The following is a 17,944-nucleotide window of genomic DNA, read 5'->3' on the forward strand; positions in this document are numbered from 1 at the left end:
TTGAGAAGAGGAATTTCAATATAATATGAGAAGAATTACACAGATCAAAGAAAAATCCATAGAAAACTGGAAAAAGGACAAGGGACATCAACTACAGAAAAACTTATGAAAAGGAAATTAAACCTCAGGGGTGATTTGAGAAGTGTATTATTACAACAGATTATTTCACATTCAACTGCTTTGTAGAAATTAAAATGTATGATAATACTAAGTGATGCAGAGAAAATAGGCAAGATAGTACTCATACACTGTTACTGAAAAAGCAATCAGCAGAAGCTTTGCAAAGCAACTTGCCATTTTCCAGTAAACCTCAAAATAGCCATATGAATCATTCAATTCAATCTGTGGATATATAACCTGACGAATTATTCAATTTGTGCAGGAGGGGGAAGTATAAAAATGTTCATGGCTCTGCTCATAAAGACCAAAAATATAAAGGAAATAAATGTAGATTCATACTACGCAATCAACTACAAGTTAGACTAGGAATGGATTAGATCTATAAACATCAACACGGCAATTTCAAAACTATTAGATTTTTAAAACACATTATGCAAACAATGTAATTTTTAAAATGCCAACTTTTTATATGCCAAGTTCATGAACGGGACTAAAGAGAAGGGGTAAATAGGATTTTAGCCATATCTAATTTGTTTAGAGCTTTAATTGTATTCTTTGCATTTTTCTGAGTTTTTCTGAATTTCTCAAAAAGGACTGTTTCTAATATTGCAGAATTGATCAGTATTCAGGAGCAGACCTTTCTGGGGTCTGACAGTTCCTCTGGAAGTTACTTCAAACACTGGTAACACCATGGCTCCTCTTAAGAGAAAAGGAAAAAAAAAAATGCACACAAACATGCTGCTTACAGTTTCAAGAGATAAAAACTGAAGTCTCATCAGCACCTCCCAGATTCAGAAATTCAGTGCTAACAAGGGAAAAACATCGACCTGTAATAAGCATGCTCCTAACATTCTCAACTGGAGCCCAAAGTCATCTTGTCTTGATCATGCTACCTCTGCTCCCCCATAACCAATTAACACTGAGTAGTCCTAAATGGCTCAGGAAGCATCAATCAAATGGCACCCATGCACACACCACTAGGAAAAAGTGAGTTAGAGCAAGAAAGCCTGGATGAGGTACAAACCAGATAACCATTTCACAAATAGCTACCCAATTAGATCTGCCAGTGCACTAAGGATCCTACAAGAACATTAAGACTTTCTAATCCACCGAGTAGTGAAGGCAGGCACTGGCCGGGGGGGGGGGGGGGGCTCTTTCTATAACCAACCATCTCATGTGGTGTATTTACCACCACTTTAGAGCCCTGAGGACAGATGGCCTAGTTTGACCACAAATTCCTTTCAGCCCTTTGGGTCTTAAACTTTTCTTTCCTTACTAACTTTTAGGCTATAATCTTAAGACTTCCATAAGGTAGCAAGTCCAACGTTCAAAGGAGGTTTAAAAGGCCTGAATGCTAACCTCAATAGTAAATGATTTCTGCCCAGTGTCATAGGACGTAAGTGGGGTCCCTGGATCAAGCCACAGAAAAACAATAGGAATGGTGAGAACTCCCAACTTTTTTTTAAAGATTTTATTTATTTGACAGAAAGAGAGCGCACAAGTAGGAAGAGCGAAAAGCAGAGGGAAAGGGAAAAGCAGGCTCCCCGCTGAGCAGGGAGCCTAATGTGGGGCTTGATCCCAGGATGCTGGGATCATGACCTGAGCCAAAGGCAGACGCTTAGCGACAGAGCCACCCAGGCACCCCCCGACTCCCAACTTTCTTAATAATAACCAATATTCACTGTGGCAAGCACTTTGCTAAATATTTTAGACCACAGTTTCTGAAGCGTGGCATTATTGACATTTGGGGCCAGATAATTCATTATCTTTTGTGCAAGGCTGTTCCGTATGTGTTATAGGATGTTTAGCAGCATCCCTAGCCTCCACCGAGCAGATGCCAGGTGCACCCCAGACCCAACCAAAAATACCTCCAAACACTGCCAAAAGTCAGGGATGGGGATGTCCCTAGTGGGAAACCACTGCTTTCAGAAGCATTATTTTATTCAATTCTAGCTTCCCCAAGAGACACATACCCTACCCTTTCTCCTTTTTTAAAAGATAAAGAAAAAAGCTCAGAGGTTCCTGCCCAAGATTTTACAACTAAAATGCAGAACAGAGGGCACCTGGGTGGCTCAGTTGGTTAAGCGTCTGCCTTTGGCTCAGGTCATCATCCCAGGGCCGCACCAAGCTCCCTGCTCAGCGGGGAGGGGAGCCTGCTTCTCCCTCTCCCTCTGCTGTTCCCCCTGCTTGTGCTCAATCTCTCTCTCTCCCCATCTCTGTCAAATAAAATCTTAAAAGAAAAAAAAAAGCAGACAGAAACCCAAATTCCTGTCCCAATTAGCCCTTATTTCCCAAAACAGCCTCAGCAGAAGAAACAACCGTGGTTGTTCAACCAGGTTCCTGAGCACCTCCCAAACCCAACTGAATTCAAACTTACAGGTGAAAAGTCTGTGAATATGTTTAACAAGCACTCAAAGTGACTCTTAGCAAGTAAATCTGGGGACTTAAATGCCTAAAATGCTATAAAGCTAAATTCAAAGGGAAAAAATTTTTTTTTTAAATCAAGCAAGGGAAATAAGAGAATTTGACCCATCACTTGCCTCCCTCAAAGTCACAACTTACCAGCCATACACTGGCTCTATTTGAATGTCAAATAGCTTCTACTGGAAATGAAGACACTCAAGATTTTCAACACCCACCACCCACCACAATCAAGAGCTGTTTCCTTTCAGAGCATGTCTACAGAACAACTGTTTCCAACCCTGGCTACACAAAAGACCCACCTGGAACGCTCTGACAATGCCAATGATCTCCCCTGCCCTACTACATAACCCCTAAAATCCAAGCAGGTTTGGGGCCTTTAAAAAAAAAAAAAAAATTCTCAATGGATTCTCATGCAAAAGCTATTTGGGAAGTAAGTATGGGAACTAAGTTTAGAACAAAACAACAAATTAGAAGCCCCCTCTTCATAATCCATTGCCAAATCTAAAGTGGGGGCGGGGGGGAGCAATGGGAGTCAGACTGCAAAAGGACACAGTTCTTCTGAGATTTCCAGTACCACCCCCTCCCAACCACCCTCTTTCCTGGTGAGTCCCCAAGCACCCTCATGGGAATCACTTCAGCAGCCACATATTAACTAGAAATTCTTTATGCAAAACGATGACTTTTTGAGCAGCACTGAGTTTCCGGCATCAATCAACCCTACAATGCATTCAGATTTTGAGTTTTTGGTTTCTTTAAAATGCAGATTTTTAAGAGAAACAACGTATAGGATAATTCCAGATTTGTACCATTTTCCCCTACCTACAGTTTCCTCTTAGCCATCTAATTTGATGGCAACTTTTGACAAGATGCCTAAGTGACCCCTGGAACCAACCTATCAGTGTTTGAATCCAATTCTACCATGTTCTCCCTCCCCACAACGCCTCAGTTTTTCTACTGGCAAAACAGGGATGGTAATCACACCTACCTCATAGGCTTGTGAAGACAACCCACTTAACACATATAAAGGACTTGTTCTAACAAGTTCCAGGCTCACAGTAGGCTCTATAAATGACAGTTATTGTGTCTTTCCAAAGCAAACAACTTAGTTTTCATTGAAATATCTCTCACAATCATCTTGTCCATTGGTTTGGTATGTTACTGAAATGCAAAATTACCAGCGAAACCAGCATAAACAAATTTGAGAAGTAACTACAAATCCTTGTTATGTATACAACTCCAGTGAAGGAACACAATGGGATGGGTATAAAAGACCTCAGCAGGATGCAGGACCACCCACAGCCTTTCAAAGGAAGAGAGCTCGGTGACAGTTAATTTGGGGAGTTGGCTAACCAGAAGGAGGGCACTAGCATTTCTGCTACACTAACCATCACATTAAATAATATACACATTAAAAAAAAAAACAAAACCTTAAAATTTAGTACCTGTCACAAAGCAGTCAAAAGAATGTAAATCTACTCCAGTATTCTCCCGTAAAATTCTTACCACATGCTGTTTTCCTTTATGATAAAATCCAAACTGAAAGATAACCAGCGTTATGGGTACTGCTGAACTTGGAAATAAGCCATACAAATGCCATTCTCTGAGGTTTATTATCATATTGTTCCTTTTTTTTTTTTTATGCTGATGACAATTCACAACCCACCAACTCTAAATAACTGCTCCACAGCAGAGCCCACATCCACTGCTTTAGACAGTTACCTGTATCAGCTGGAGGGAAAGGGGATTCTGAATGGAATGTAATTGCATTCAAAGTCAATTCTGGAATCCAAACTTTTAGAGGGATCTAACAAGGGCTAAGTGGAGAATTATAGTAAGAAAGTGACAGCACTAGAATTTAAAGCATGTAGGACAAGAATTCGGAAATCTTGGGGTCGAAAGCTTCCATCAGCACACCACATGCAGGACCAGGCATGACCTTTAATGCAGAAACTGTTCCTCCTCCATCACACACAACAACCCTTAACAGCACCCCGCCCACTTTTGCTTCCAGACCTCCAAAGGCAAGCTGCTAGTAAAATTGCCCTAAAGGGGCACAGAGACACGCAACCGGAACATCAAGGGTTAGAAAAGAATCCAACAAGAGTGCTCTGTCAAAAGATTCAAAATACATGCAAACATGTGGAAACACATGCACATTTAAAATGCATGTAGAGCTTTGGAAAATTAACTCAATCCTAAGGAGCTGGGCTGGACTGGAGTACTCTTTAAAGATTTTATTTGAGAGAGTGAGTGAGAGTGCGCGTGTGTGCAAGAGAGAGAGCACAGAAGGAGAGGGAGAAGCAGACTCCCCACTGAGCAGAGAGCCCCATGCGGGGCCGTATCCCAGGACCCTGAGATCATGACCGGAGCCAAAGGCAGACGCTTAACCAACTGAGCCACCCAGGCGCCCCTGGACTGGAGTATTTTTAAGATGCCCTCCAGGTCTGCTATAGGAACAAGTAATAGAACTCAACTCACTCACAAACCAAAAGGAAAGGGAATGAAGAACGTTAAGAAAACCAACAACACAGAAATCTTAAACCTAGACTACAGTTCTAGCAGAATAAAACTGGACTTTGGGCATTATGCTAAGTCAAATACATGGTGCTATGGTGAGGGTGGATTACTAAAAAGCAAGCCACAGCCAACTGGACATTGGTTGTAAATATTACTGCAGTTACATCTATATCCAAACAGCACTGCTCCTTGGATTCCTTATTCAACTCTTGCACAGCTTGAGAGGGGAAATGAGGCAGAGGGAAAATCAGGGCAATAATCACTCACTCCAGAAGGGGGTAAAAGGTACCTACTCAGTGTGACTGCCAAGAGTTGGGCTGTGACTCACACAAGAAGCTGTTCTGGTCCAGAAAGAACCATACACTCCCTTCAAAAGGCTGGCTTTCTCAGAAGGAAATTCTAGGAGAGGATTAACTGAAAACACACCCAAGGTTTCAACTAACTAAAAGGGGACTTGCCTTCATTTTAGAATGATTTAGACAGATTCCTGTATCAGCTGGAGGGAAAGGGGCCTAAAATTAGGCCTAAACGAGCTCTTGTGGGAGGCCAGGACACCAAACTCACTCTCAGGGACAATCTGGCTCTTAACAAGGAATTTAGTTCAAGAGGGGGAAGAAACTAAGATAAAGCACTGGAAGTAAAATATTACTCATAGCTTACATTTAAAGAGCACTTTGAATTAACAGGCTCTTTGCTAATAAGCACTTTATAGACATTACTTAACTTCATAACCCAGTGAAGATTATCATTATCCACATTTTTAAGTGAGAAACCCACAAGTCCAAACAGTGAGTACTTCACAGGCCTAAACTGGGAAAAAAATTTTCAGGATCCAGGTAAACATTGCACTAGTGTGTATTAGGTATACAGCTCTTGCCAGATATGGAAGTTAACAGTTAAACACATCACAAGTAACAAAATAACTCATTAAACTGAATCCAAAGTATAAAATCAGGACCATCCTTAGAATGATGCCTTAGCCAAGGCTCATCTGCACCATTTCCCCAAACTAAGGGAACTCTCCAGTAAAGGGAGTTTAAAGTACTTTTCATTATGGAATATAATCCAGATGATGTCACTGAATTAACCAAAAAAGGTGACCCTAGCCAAATATCTTAACAATAAAATACTAAACAGGAACTGTTTCAAAATGTACCGTGAAAGGCTTCCACACATCTAGGTTCTCCATGATTTATTTCACAAAGCAAAGGCTCATTCTCCACCTCATAAGCTGCACTCGAACTTTTTCTAAAGGTCTCTGTCCCCAGGCTTGCCCTACCAATTAAAGTTTAAACTGTTTAAGGGGAAAGGTCATAGCAGACGTATAAATAACGTGTTCCAACACTGTACTAAGTTACTTATTACAAAATAAACATACAATAAACCTTAAGTCTAGGAATTTGATGGTATTTGGTATTTGATGGGTATTTGATGATTGAGTCAACTTTTCATTCTGGCTTTATACTAATAACACTAAAGCTCCAAAGCAATAGCAATCTTGCTAAGGTATAAATCTGAATTCAATGCCGGGGCAGGCTAGAAGACAGGAGACAATTGCTCACCTATAACAACAAGCACCCAGCATAATTTGGCAGCATAGTTTATTTCTATACTAAATAATTCTTAGGTGATTTAAAAAAAAAAAAAACTGTCTTCACTAATGTGACCCCCACCCCTCAAGAAAGCCAACAGAGTTCTAAGGTTTGCAGAAAGAACCTAACAGGCCTTAATAAACAACAACAAAAAAGGCTCATAAACAAAAAATTTACTAGGTGTCACACAGAGCAGACACTCAATTTTTGTCAGGAACAAGTTTTTATAAGAGAAAGTATAGGGAGTTTGGAAATCCCAGGGGCCTCAAGAAGTTATCTCACAGTTGTTAAGGATTTGCTGTAGGAGGGAAGGGAGAGGAGTAAATTAATTATAAAGTCTGTGAAAGGTGTCCGGGGGTGGGGGGCTCAGTCAGTTGAGCATCTGACTTTTGATTTCGGTTCAAGTCATGATCTCAGGTTTGTGAGATGGAGCCTTGCGCTAAGTGTGGAGCCTGCTTAAGATTCTCTCTCTCCTCTCCATCTGCCCCTCCCCCTGCACGCTCTCTATCTCTCAAAAAAATAAAAAATAAAATGTTTCAGACACTGTCAGAGAAAAGTCAACAAAACTTCCAGATTCACCTCTCAAACAATAACCTGCTAAAACTTTCACAAAATTCTTCATCAAATACTGTTTGATCACGTTCCCGAGAGGACTTAATCTTTACAGATGTTAATTTCCAAGGTGCCAAATATCAGTTGGAAACTAGGTTTTAAAAAGCCAAAGAAAAGGGCGCCTGGGTGGCTCAGTTGGTTAAGCGACTGCCTTCGGCTCAGGTCATGATCCTGGAGTCCCTGGATCGAGTCCTGCATCGGGCTCCCTGCTCGGCGAGGAGCCTGCTTCTCCCTCTAACCCTCCCCCCTCTCATGTACTCTCTTTCTCTCTCATTCTCGCTCTCTCAAATAAATAAATAAATCTTTAAAAAAAAAAAAAAAGCCAAAGAAAAGAGAGATTAAGTCAACACTTTTCTTGCCATTTCATGCCATTCTGCACACAGAAGGAAAAGGCACAGAAGTCTAAATGAAAAGCCTGCTTACTCTGGTTCTTTAAAAAGTTCACTGGCTCCAAGGGACATGCAAACAGTTCATAAATAAATTGCTGTTATCATAATATGCACTTTAACGCACATAGTAATGGTATCTATACTTGGGGCTAAAAAATCAACAGAGTAGTTTTTATCCTGGAACATGAATGCAATGCCACTTAATTCTTAACCTAGTTTTTAGGAATTTAAAGACATCTAGTAAATAATAAAAATTTAATACAACTAACCAGAATTCAATCTCAATACACAGAAAGAAACTTCGTTCTTGCTGCTTTAAATGCACTTCTGGAGTTTGAAATTCCAGTTAATGGTCAAGTTCTACAAGTATTTACTGCTAAGGCTAATTCTTTTATATATAATTTATACCTGAGCATGTAATTTAAAAATCTCTTATCAAATCTTTGATGAACCAAGTCTATAAAACAAATAAAAATCCAGTTTCACCTAAAGTTTCCATGAACTATTCAAAGAATTCTTCCTAAAGAATCAAGACTAAGCGAACCTACAAAACCCACTATAACAGTGAATTTTACCTTTTTTAAACTTTATTCAGAGATGCCCAGGTAAACCTTTCTACCTACAATCGACACCTCTCTTGAAGTTAACATATTTTACTCAGTAAGAAACATCTAAAATATGGCCAACTACCTGACAACTGTTACTGCTAAAAAATACTCCAATAGCATGGGGGGGGGGGGAAAAACACACCTTTTTGTCAGGGTACAGCAGGAAAACATAATACAGCCTTTTCTTCACACTTAAATTCATTACTTGTGACTGAATAATGAAATCATTGCTAAACTAGGATTATTTTTTTTAAACGAGAAATCCTTGCCAAGGGTTTCCCAATAAGACCATGAGCATAACCACAGCATTTTAACAAGTTTACCAGGACCGAATTAAAATTTCCAGGATCGGGGATCTCAGAGATTTCCCAAGGTTCTTCCAAGTGATTCATTCCACTATCAACCAAGTTTTGGGGAGTCACGGTTCCCTAACAAAGTGCTATTAACACTTAAAAGTTGTTTTCTAACACTTGTATGCATAGTAATGGGTGCCTAATGCTATATTGTTCTTTTAAAGTTAACTTAATATTTATAGTTAAGTGAAAACTCCTACGCTCTTTTCTAATCATCCCGTAATCTTAAGAAATAAATCACTTTGCACATACTGACCTGAGTTTTCCTCCATCAAATGCCAACTGAGAAAATGTATGGTACCAAGTAAAAATGCACGGGGACAAGTTCAAATAATCTTCCCTTTGTTTATGAGCCATGATTAGACAACAGCTGTAATACCCGTTAGGACGTCTCACTTTAAACAAAAATATCTCCTCTGACAGTGAAAAGGTTTTGGTCAATGATTAAGCTTACTAATCTCTTCACACTGAACAGAAAAAAAGAAGAAGAAAAAAAAAAAGACTCGCTAGGATATGAGAAAGGAAAGCGAAAAAAATGTAAAAACTGGTAGGTTTTCGATTTGAAGGTTTCCGATTAGCGCCTTTTACTTTCTCCAAAAGTAGAAGCCGCTCCTGAGAGCAACACCCTTCCGAGGGATGGGAAAAGGAATACACGCTGCAGGGTGTGGACGGCTAGAAGGAAGGGCGCAGAGGAGGGCCAGAGGCGAAATCGGTCGGGAAGAGGCCGTCCACCGGAAAGTCCCAGCCGGAGCTCCGCTCCCTTCCCCTTTCTACCCCCCGCCCCCCAAAGCTGCTGGCTCGCTAGACGAAGAGGAAGCACCCTGGTTGCGCACGCAGCCCAACGTCACTGCGTTCGCTCCTCCCAGGAGCGAGACGACGCGCCTGACGTAGCGGGGCGGGGCCTGCCGGAGGCCGCCGCTGTTGACCCGCTGTTACCAAGCATGCGCACAGCCAATCAGCAGCAGGCGCCGGCGCCGGCGCCGGCCGGCCTTTGAACTCGGCACGGCAACTTCCTGCTGTTTGGCGAGTACACAGTGCAATGCAGTATGTCTGTCAGCGCTGCGGCACAAAGGAACAGCCATTTTGTGACTGAGCTGGACCTGCACCAAGATGCCAGGGGCTCACAGAGCTGCTGCCTGCGCTAACTACCAAGCTGCCCTTTATTTTAGCACCAAAGAACCAAAAACGGGGAGGCTGGCGGGGGGGCGGGGGGAGTAGTTTTGATATTTCAAGTTTCCATTCGATTTTCAATCTTCTCAAAAGTCCCGATTCTTAAGAATTATCAGCATCATAAAATGGCTGCCACTTAAAAACTGCCTGTTCAGTCCACAAGCAACTGCATTATGCCATTTCTAATTAGCCCCAGGCTTTTAGAATAACTGCTAAAAGCTGATTAAAAAGCAGATTTTGCCCGCACCGTAGGTTGTCAAAATAATCTGGTTCAAAGGCAGACGATTTAGAGATAAATTTAATAAACTGTCTCAGTTCTTTAGGTAAAACTGCAAACGCAGCGTCCTAGAACACACAACTCTTTGTGTGCACACAGTTCCATTCACATTCCCTTCTCTCCTGTCTCCATTCTTTATTACTGAAGTTACCCCCAAACTGCCAATTATTTAGGTAAGAAGTGTGTGGCATACGGTTCTATATATGTCCTTCACTAAAACTTTGTTTTAAATATTTAGAAACTTTACAGATATATCAAGAATTTTAAAATCGTATTTTTGAAAGTGAACTTTTTAATCTTCAGAAATCACGGTATACAACATGTAACATTTAAAGCATTAACAAAAGAATACAGGAATAACAAACTTTATATAACTATAGTCATGCTTTATTTCCAAAAACAGTGAAGTATCAGGTTTACCTAAACTTGCACTCAAGCTTTTCAGATCCTAAACTAATTCTCAGAACAGAGTTTACTTGACCTGCCAACTCCCCCCTTCCTCTCTTGTGGCTCAGGCTGCAAAAGTGGTTTTTGTAGTATTCCCTAAGCACTAGATTTTGTGCCATAGAAACTAGGTCCTTTACGAAGAAATTCTGATAGATTAAGGACCAAGTACTAGTACCTGAAGTCTCCTGAACTTTAGCTTCCTAAAAATAACAATCTACCACAATAAACACCACTAGCATGCCATTAAGCTTTCCAATTTTAAAAGGAAGTGATGTCATAATTATGTACATGTATTAAGGTATGCAATTTCAGATAACTAATTTAAAACTCCATTTTCAAGGAGTCTTATGTTTTTTTGAACATTCATCAGGTATGTGAAACTACTTGACAAAATGCATTTAAAAGTACAGTACATGCTTCCTTGTTAAGCTGTAACCCTACTGCCAATAAGTAAATGCATGACAACTTCCAAATAGTTTTCTAGGTGAGTAAATTATTAAAAAAAAATAGCAACACTGCTTAATTTTTGAAATTAGAAGGCAGTCTCATCAATGATGTTAACCACAAACCTTGCATAAGAAAGCCAAAACCTAGGTGAGACTATGCAAATCATACATACTCAAGGGAGTAACAATTTTAGGTACTGAATCTTTAATAATTTGTCAAATACACCTGGGGATTCCTATTTCTTCAAATTGCCGTTACTTTTCAGAAAAATCAGCTTAGGATTAGTGCAGAAGTTTTCTGTCCTAAATCAAACCTAGATAATTACATGGGCAATTCAGTTCAAGAGACAGCAGTCCAAACTGTATGACAACTCAATTTACAAAAGAATTTGGAAAAGTATTTTTAAAAGCAAGGGTTGAAATATATTAGTATAATAAAACAAACTTCAACATTTGTAATAAACCAGTTCAAAACTTTCAAATTCAATGAATCTAATAAGTATATTACTTCTATGAAATTGTAAAAGTAAAAGCAAAACTGGGGGGGAAACTCACATAACCAATGACATCCTTAACTGTAGGATGTAAAATTCATAACAATTTATAAGAACACACATCAAGAAACGCATTCATATGTACTTAAAAAAAATTAATATACAGCTCATACAACAAAACGTCTAAGAGGCTTTATTACTTAGTCACTAATAAGATACTCCAACAAATGTGAAACAAATCGTGATCTAAACAAACAGTGTATTTGTAAGCTTCAGAAGATAAAGCATTCCAGGCGACTCTGTCAAAATAAATCAATAAATTTAAAGCTGCTACAACTAAAATGCAAGAATAAGATACTACACATCTACCAACCAGAAAGCACTGTCTGAATATAAGCATATAAATGCAAACCTTAAAATATTTTAAATGCAAAATATACAAATATAATCACAGTAACAATCACAAAAGAGAAGTATATTAAGAGTATTCCAGGATTTCTGTGATCACAGGTTTGATTTCATAAATGCAGGAACTGTAACCATGGTGTAAAGGTTTTGATAAATCTTATCAAAATTTCCTAAAATGTCAAGAGTATCAAAAGAAATATAGAGTCAAGTAAAAACATAAACTGAGAGGCATCAGTCAAAGGGTCCTTTTTGCAATTTCATTTCAAAATGCACATTTTTTCATTCATATAACTTTCTCAAACGTCTATTTACTATAATTTACTACCACAAGGCTCCTCTATGGCCTTCAGTTACAAGTTTGGGTATCCTAGATTCTTCAAAGAAAAAATTTGCCTTGTATGTAAAATGGTGCAATGCAGCAATGGCTAAACCGACAAGGTCATTTTTCTACAGCACAAAAACCTAAAAACTGAAATTTATTAACAGAAAAACTGTAGTTTACAGGAAAGGCCCCTTTGAATAAAGGTACCTTACCTTTTGACTGCTGTAAGAGGCCTTAAGTCACAACTCAACTTTCATAAATTGCTACCAAAAAATTAGGGTGTGGCATATTAGCAATCTCAAGGTCACGCTTTAAAAAAACGAATCCAAATTAGTAAAATACTTAAAATAAAACAGACAGCTTTCCCTGTCTGTCAAGGTAAACGATGTAAGCTGAGGTTTCCCCCCCCAAAAAAAGAAAAAAGGAAGAAAGTTGATAGCTCATACCTCGATGCATTGCTGTGTAGCGAACTGTCCTCCTCTTGGCTTTTGTCCTTATTTCTCATCATCTTTTAATTCTTAAATATTTAGGGGGAGGGGGAATCTGTGTTTGCTTTGAAGTCCTGTGCCCAGGTATTTACTGTCAAAAGTTGAAAGAAAGGTAAGGTCCCAGCTTCTATCGATGGTTTTTATTATCAGGAACAAAGTCCTGACGATGTAACGATATTGTTATAATACAACAGCGGTAAGCACCAAAAAACAAAATATTTCTATTTTTTCCTTAAAAAAAAACAAAAACGGACAAACCGAACAGGGGGAATCATCACTATCAATAAGGAAAGTTTCTCAAAGTAACACACTGGATACAAATAACAATCTCTGTATCTTATTGCGTCATCCAGGAATTTCTCATATTTACAGAAAATAAAGCAAACTTATACATATAAATCTTTAAAATAATCACTAACGATCATGGACTTACCTGATCCATGTAGTAGGTCCAAAGCGAGAGTCCTATTCTAGTAGTAGAAAAATATCAGATCCCAAATAATTAAAAATAAAAACAAAATTCTCCGTTACAAAAACGAAAAATAAATACAATAATCCTCCAATATGTTAACTGGTCAAAAAAATAAAGCAACAATTAATACTAAAACGGGTCCGGAAGAAAAAAAACCTCATTAGGAGAGCGCACAAAAATGGAGGTGCGCCATGGCTTCTAAGCTGGAAAAAACAACGACCTGGGCTCTCAGTACGGCTGCTTCTTTCCAACAAGGCACGAAAAGAAAGCTCCTAAAAGCTGCTTTTCTCCCTTAAAAAGGCTCGAATCGACCCCAGTAAGTCACTAGGAGAGGCAGGGGGCTGCGGGGGCCCCCTGAGGCTGCCCGAAAGTTAGGGAAAGTTGCGTAAAGTGAGGCGAAGGCAGGGAGCAGAGCGCGCTCTCTCTAAGGCACAGCCGCCATCTAGAGCCTCCTTCCCAGCTCTGAGAGCTCTGCCTTTGATTGACACTCTCTACATTTACCCCACAACTCAGGTGATGTACCATAGACCCACCCCTTCATCTCCACCAAAAAAAAAAAAAAAGAAAAGAAAGAAAAAAAAAGATCCTCCATCCCAGGGAGCCTGAGGACCCCTACCCCCACACCTCCCTGCCCCTCCAGACCACCCCATCAAGGGGAGGAGGGAGGGTTTCTTAACCCCCTCTGGCTCAAGCACCCTTTTTAAGCCAGAGAGAAATGTAATTTGTTCCTTTTGTCTAAAGATCTGCTAAATATTTCAGTCCTTGAGCTAAAATAACTTCCTCTCTGGACAGGAAGTGGTGTTTTATCAAGCCATTTTGAAAGAGGGATAATTCTTAGAGAATATAAAGCTGAAGTTAAGTATTAATCTTTTATAAAATTAACCCCCCATGGGTAAAATGGTTTCTAAATAAAAGCAAAACCTCAATTTCATAAATTAAATTCAAGTCTTGCCTTCTTTATGAAGCCTAAAAATTATCTAAAGACAAAGTTTAAGGGGGAATTTTCCATCCCAACTGGGGAAAAAGGGGTACAACTCAACAGCGCCTCCCTAGTGTTCAGTTCCATTAGAGCAAAAATTAATGCAACTAGCTTTTATCCAAGAATCTCAATTTTTCTTTAAATCTTAATAAAATTCTCTAACCCATTATATATAACCTTGCAAACTTCACCAAAAAATCCTCATAACCACAATATATTTACTTCACACGGAGTCAGGCAAAACAAAGATCTTAAATTCAAGAGCATGGAACTACCATGGGCACCCTTAAATAACAAACCCAAGAAACTCCACCTCCAAACCAACACAACACATATATCCCAACCATTCCCTTTTATTTCAAATCCAATTCTAAATATATACACCCATTTCGAGAATGGCAAATTAATAACAATTGGTCCTATCTGATGGCAAGTTATCAAAATAATGTCATAGGGCAAATTCTCCTAAATACCAAAACCATGAGATCCTTGGAAACAAAATGACCACTAATGCCAAAAACAAATAATTTAACACATTTCTCTCAACAAGCACCCCAGAAAACACTCACACATCCAAAAAACTCAACTTTCCTCACCTAACATTATAGTATGCCAGTACAATGTCCTCCCCTCACTGAAGAAATCCATTTTAGGTTTATACCTAACAAAAGCAACAATGTTGCATCTAGGTAGTAAAAATCCATAATCAAAACCTAGTTTCAATTCTGTACTTTCTACAAAACATAAATTTTCTACCAAAATCAAAATCCAAAATTCCACTTTTGATTTATACAGACCAACCACCTCAAATCAGTCAATGAGAATATTGCATATGTATTGATCAGAGATGTGGGCACTATGGTATTTGACATTAATCACACAAAATGATTATTTCTCACCAAAAGAAAAAAAAATTCAAGCTGAACTCTTCCTTGTTATCTGTATAATGGGAAAATATAATCAACAAGTCATTTGGTCCATCAAAATGAAGCCTACCCCACCTTTGTAAGTTACTAAAACTGGTATTAATCAATTATCAATAAATGGAACAGCAGCATTCACTTAGAATTCAAACAATAATCTATGACATGGCATTATTTATTTATTCTAAATTCCTAAACAGATTAAGAAAAATACAAGATAAAAGCCCTATTTCATATTTATTTAAAATGTATTATAGACATGATTGCCAGCAAAATTTTAAGTCCCTTTATGAATACCCTAAGGACACTTCCATATAAATCCAACCTCTTCCCCTGATATTAACCATTAAAACAACAGGAGGCATCAATTTAAATGTTCAGATGAATATTCTACTATAAGACACAGTATTAAAAAGCATAGGTAAAAGAGACCTTTTCCATCAACACAAAATAACCCATAAAAATATTTTATAACTCATCCTGAATTTTGAGGCAAAAGGCATTTTGTTTTATAAGCTCATTACAATCTCATGGCAAATTAAAATTCCTATTATTACCCCTTGGTAAGTTATTTTCCAAGATGTTTCAAGAAAGCACAAAATGGCATTTCAATCAAACAACCATCTCTTAATGCACAAATAAATTTCCACAACTTTGTGAAAAAAGACAAATCTTATTCAACCAAGTAAAACATCTTCCAGCACACCATTTCCATTTTACCAGCTTTATTCAGTACATTTTACTGCTGGGGAACTGTAAAGGTCAAAGTGTTAAGGCAGTAATTGAACATTTAATGAAACTTCAGCTTAAAAAAAAAAAAGCCCAAACTGAGAAATTTTAAAGTGTTAGAAATTTTATTAAAGTTAACATTCCACAAAATCATACTAATACAAGTCAAACTGCAAAAACTTCCAGGCATACAAACTAACATCTGTGTTAATGTGCCATCTTTCTTCTCCAAATGTCAAAAATGTACTTGTTTTAGTGATACAAAAAGTCTTTAGAAAGTCAAATCCACTGTCCATTTGTGCTGGGTAAGAAACCTATGTCTTCATTTCATGAAATCCATGTTAAAAGAACCCTGTCTTGGTTGTTTATTATCACAGCACTCTTGTATTAATCCATTTTCCTCAATTCCCCATAGTGGACTGCCATCTTGTTTTCTCAGTGGTAGGGTCCATTTGAGACTCTTCAAGCTGACTGGGTGCTTGATGAAAACATTAAAAGAAAAAAATGCTGTTGGAATACCAATGATCTTACTCCTTCAAACAGAGAACATCCACCCACCTTGAAGATACTCTTACCATACACAAAGTTTTAATTTTGTAACAGCTTTAAACTATGAAACTGTAGTATATTAAAATTGTATGCACTGCACACACTTCTCAAGGAGAATCATGGCAAGACCGCAAACTAGTAACAAAGTTCTTCTACTGTCACAGATACATATGTAACTATAGAAAAGTGGCAGTGAATAGTCAAATTTTACATACTTAATGTTGTTACACTGTCAATATGGTAAGTAAAAACAAAAATTCAAATTCAAAATCCTGGAAAGCTAAATTACACCAACACTATGGATTCTAAATCTCAATGCAGAAAACTTTCCAAGCTTCTTCAAATAAAACTAATTATGGAAAAGAATTTTGAGATTAAGGGGGAAAAAAAAAAAAAACACAAACCAAAGCAGTGGGTAACAGCATAGTTTTCCAATTCAACAGATGTTAATTAATTTTGCTTAGATAACACAAAGGGCCAATAGAGATACCACCATCTTCAGCTACTTATTTGAGAATACAGGAAATATGTAGCAACTAGGAAAAAAAATGATCAAAAATGCAAAATACCTACCTGGCCTATATGATATTTGCCATAAATTGCTATCAGATTTCAAATTAAATACAAGTAAAATACTCCTGTTGCCAAAATATCAATTGTTACTAATAGAGAAACAAATCCATTACTTAAATAATTTGAACTAAAGGGATTAAGTGGGAAGCCAGGATATTCTATTAAATAAATGATCCTGATCCATCATGAGCAAACATAATTACAAAAATAAGTTTTAACTCTGGTCTTCTCTACCAATTTTGCAGCTCTCAAACTAAATTTGTAGACATAAAGTCTGGGTGACTAGGAGATTATTAAATATAAGGCATTTTTGCTCTTCAAGTAGTTAAATCTTATCTCCTAAACTGTAATTAGGATTTGTTGTCTACATATACTAAATAAATATCTAACTTAGTAAACTACTTGATAACCAAGAGACACTGCCACTCATATTAAAATACGACTAAAAATGAGTGTCACAACATCAGTAATAAACATCAAATGCAAGATATTTCTCCTTAACATACTTTCCTGATTTCTCTCCACCCTAAAGTAAGAACTCATTCATTCTTCATATCAATAAAGTATCTTCATTCCCTAAAACTAAGGAATATATATTTCTATGTATAAGTATAAAGATAAAAATACCATTTTTCTTGCACTGTTTATTATAATTTCTCCCCAATCTCTATTGTTACAATGCAAGATCAAGCTCTAAATGAAGTTGGGGATGTAAACACAATTATGGATCAATGACACTAATGTACTGATAACAAGCTGTAATTATTTCAATGGCTAGAGGTGCAATTTATTGTTTAGTACATTAAATGATAAACTCAATGCTTTATATTCTTTTGCCACAGGACAAGAGATAAAATTTATCCAGGATATTGAAATTTCCTTTTAAAATCATTATTTTAATTTCAAAAGAAAACCTAATGACATTAAAATCATTCTAAAATTAATAAAATGCAATAGTTTGTGTGACAGAGATTAGAAAATACTAGTATATTGATCATTCTAGTAACATGTTTAAGGTGACTAAAAAAAAAAACAAATGCTACAAGAGCAGA

The 17,944-nt window shown here is 37.8% G+C and overlaps 1 protein-coding gene across 5 annotated transcripts in view; it reads right to left on the reverse strand.

Annotated features, from left to right (window-relative positions):
* Positions 1–17,944, reverse strand: part of CHD2 (chromodomain helicase DNA binding protein 2) — a 135,161-nt gene that overhangs the window by 105,025 nt on the left and 12,192 nt on the right. For 3 of the 5 annotated variants that reach the window (XM_081831604.1, XM_081831602.1, XM_081831607.1), the window contains exons 1-2: positions 12,626–12,758; positions 8,872–11,748 (exon numbers count right to left, since the gene is read on the reverse strand). In XM_081831604.1, coding sequence (XP_081687730.1) covers positions 8,872–8,972 — 101 coding nt within the window. In that variant the 5' untranslated portion in view covers positions 8,973–11,748; positions 12,626–12,758. Of the gene's footprint in view, positions 1–8,871; positions 11,749–12,625; positions 12,759–13,100; positions 16,249–17,944 lie in introns of those variants that run through there. The other 2 variants (XM_081831603.1, XM_081831606.1) reach the window with 2 other exon arrangements.

The sequence above is a fragment of the Leptonychotes weddellii genome, chromosome 9 (assembly GCF_054177405.1).
Source record: "Leptonychotes weddellii isolate Sample4059 chromosome 9, ASM5417740v2, whole genome shotgun sequence".
In the NCBI taxonomy this organism is placed as follows: domain Eukaryota; kingdom Metazoa; phylum Chordata; class Mammalia; order Carnivora; family Phocidae; genus Leptonychotes; species Leptonychotes weddellii.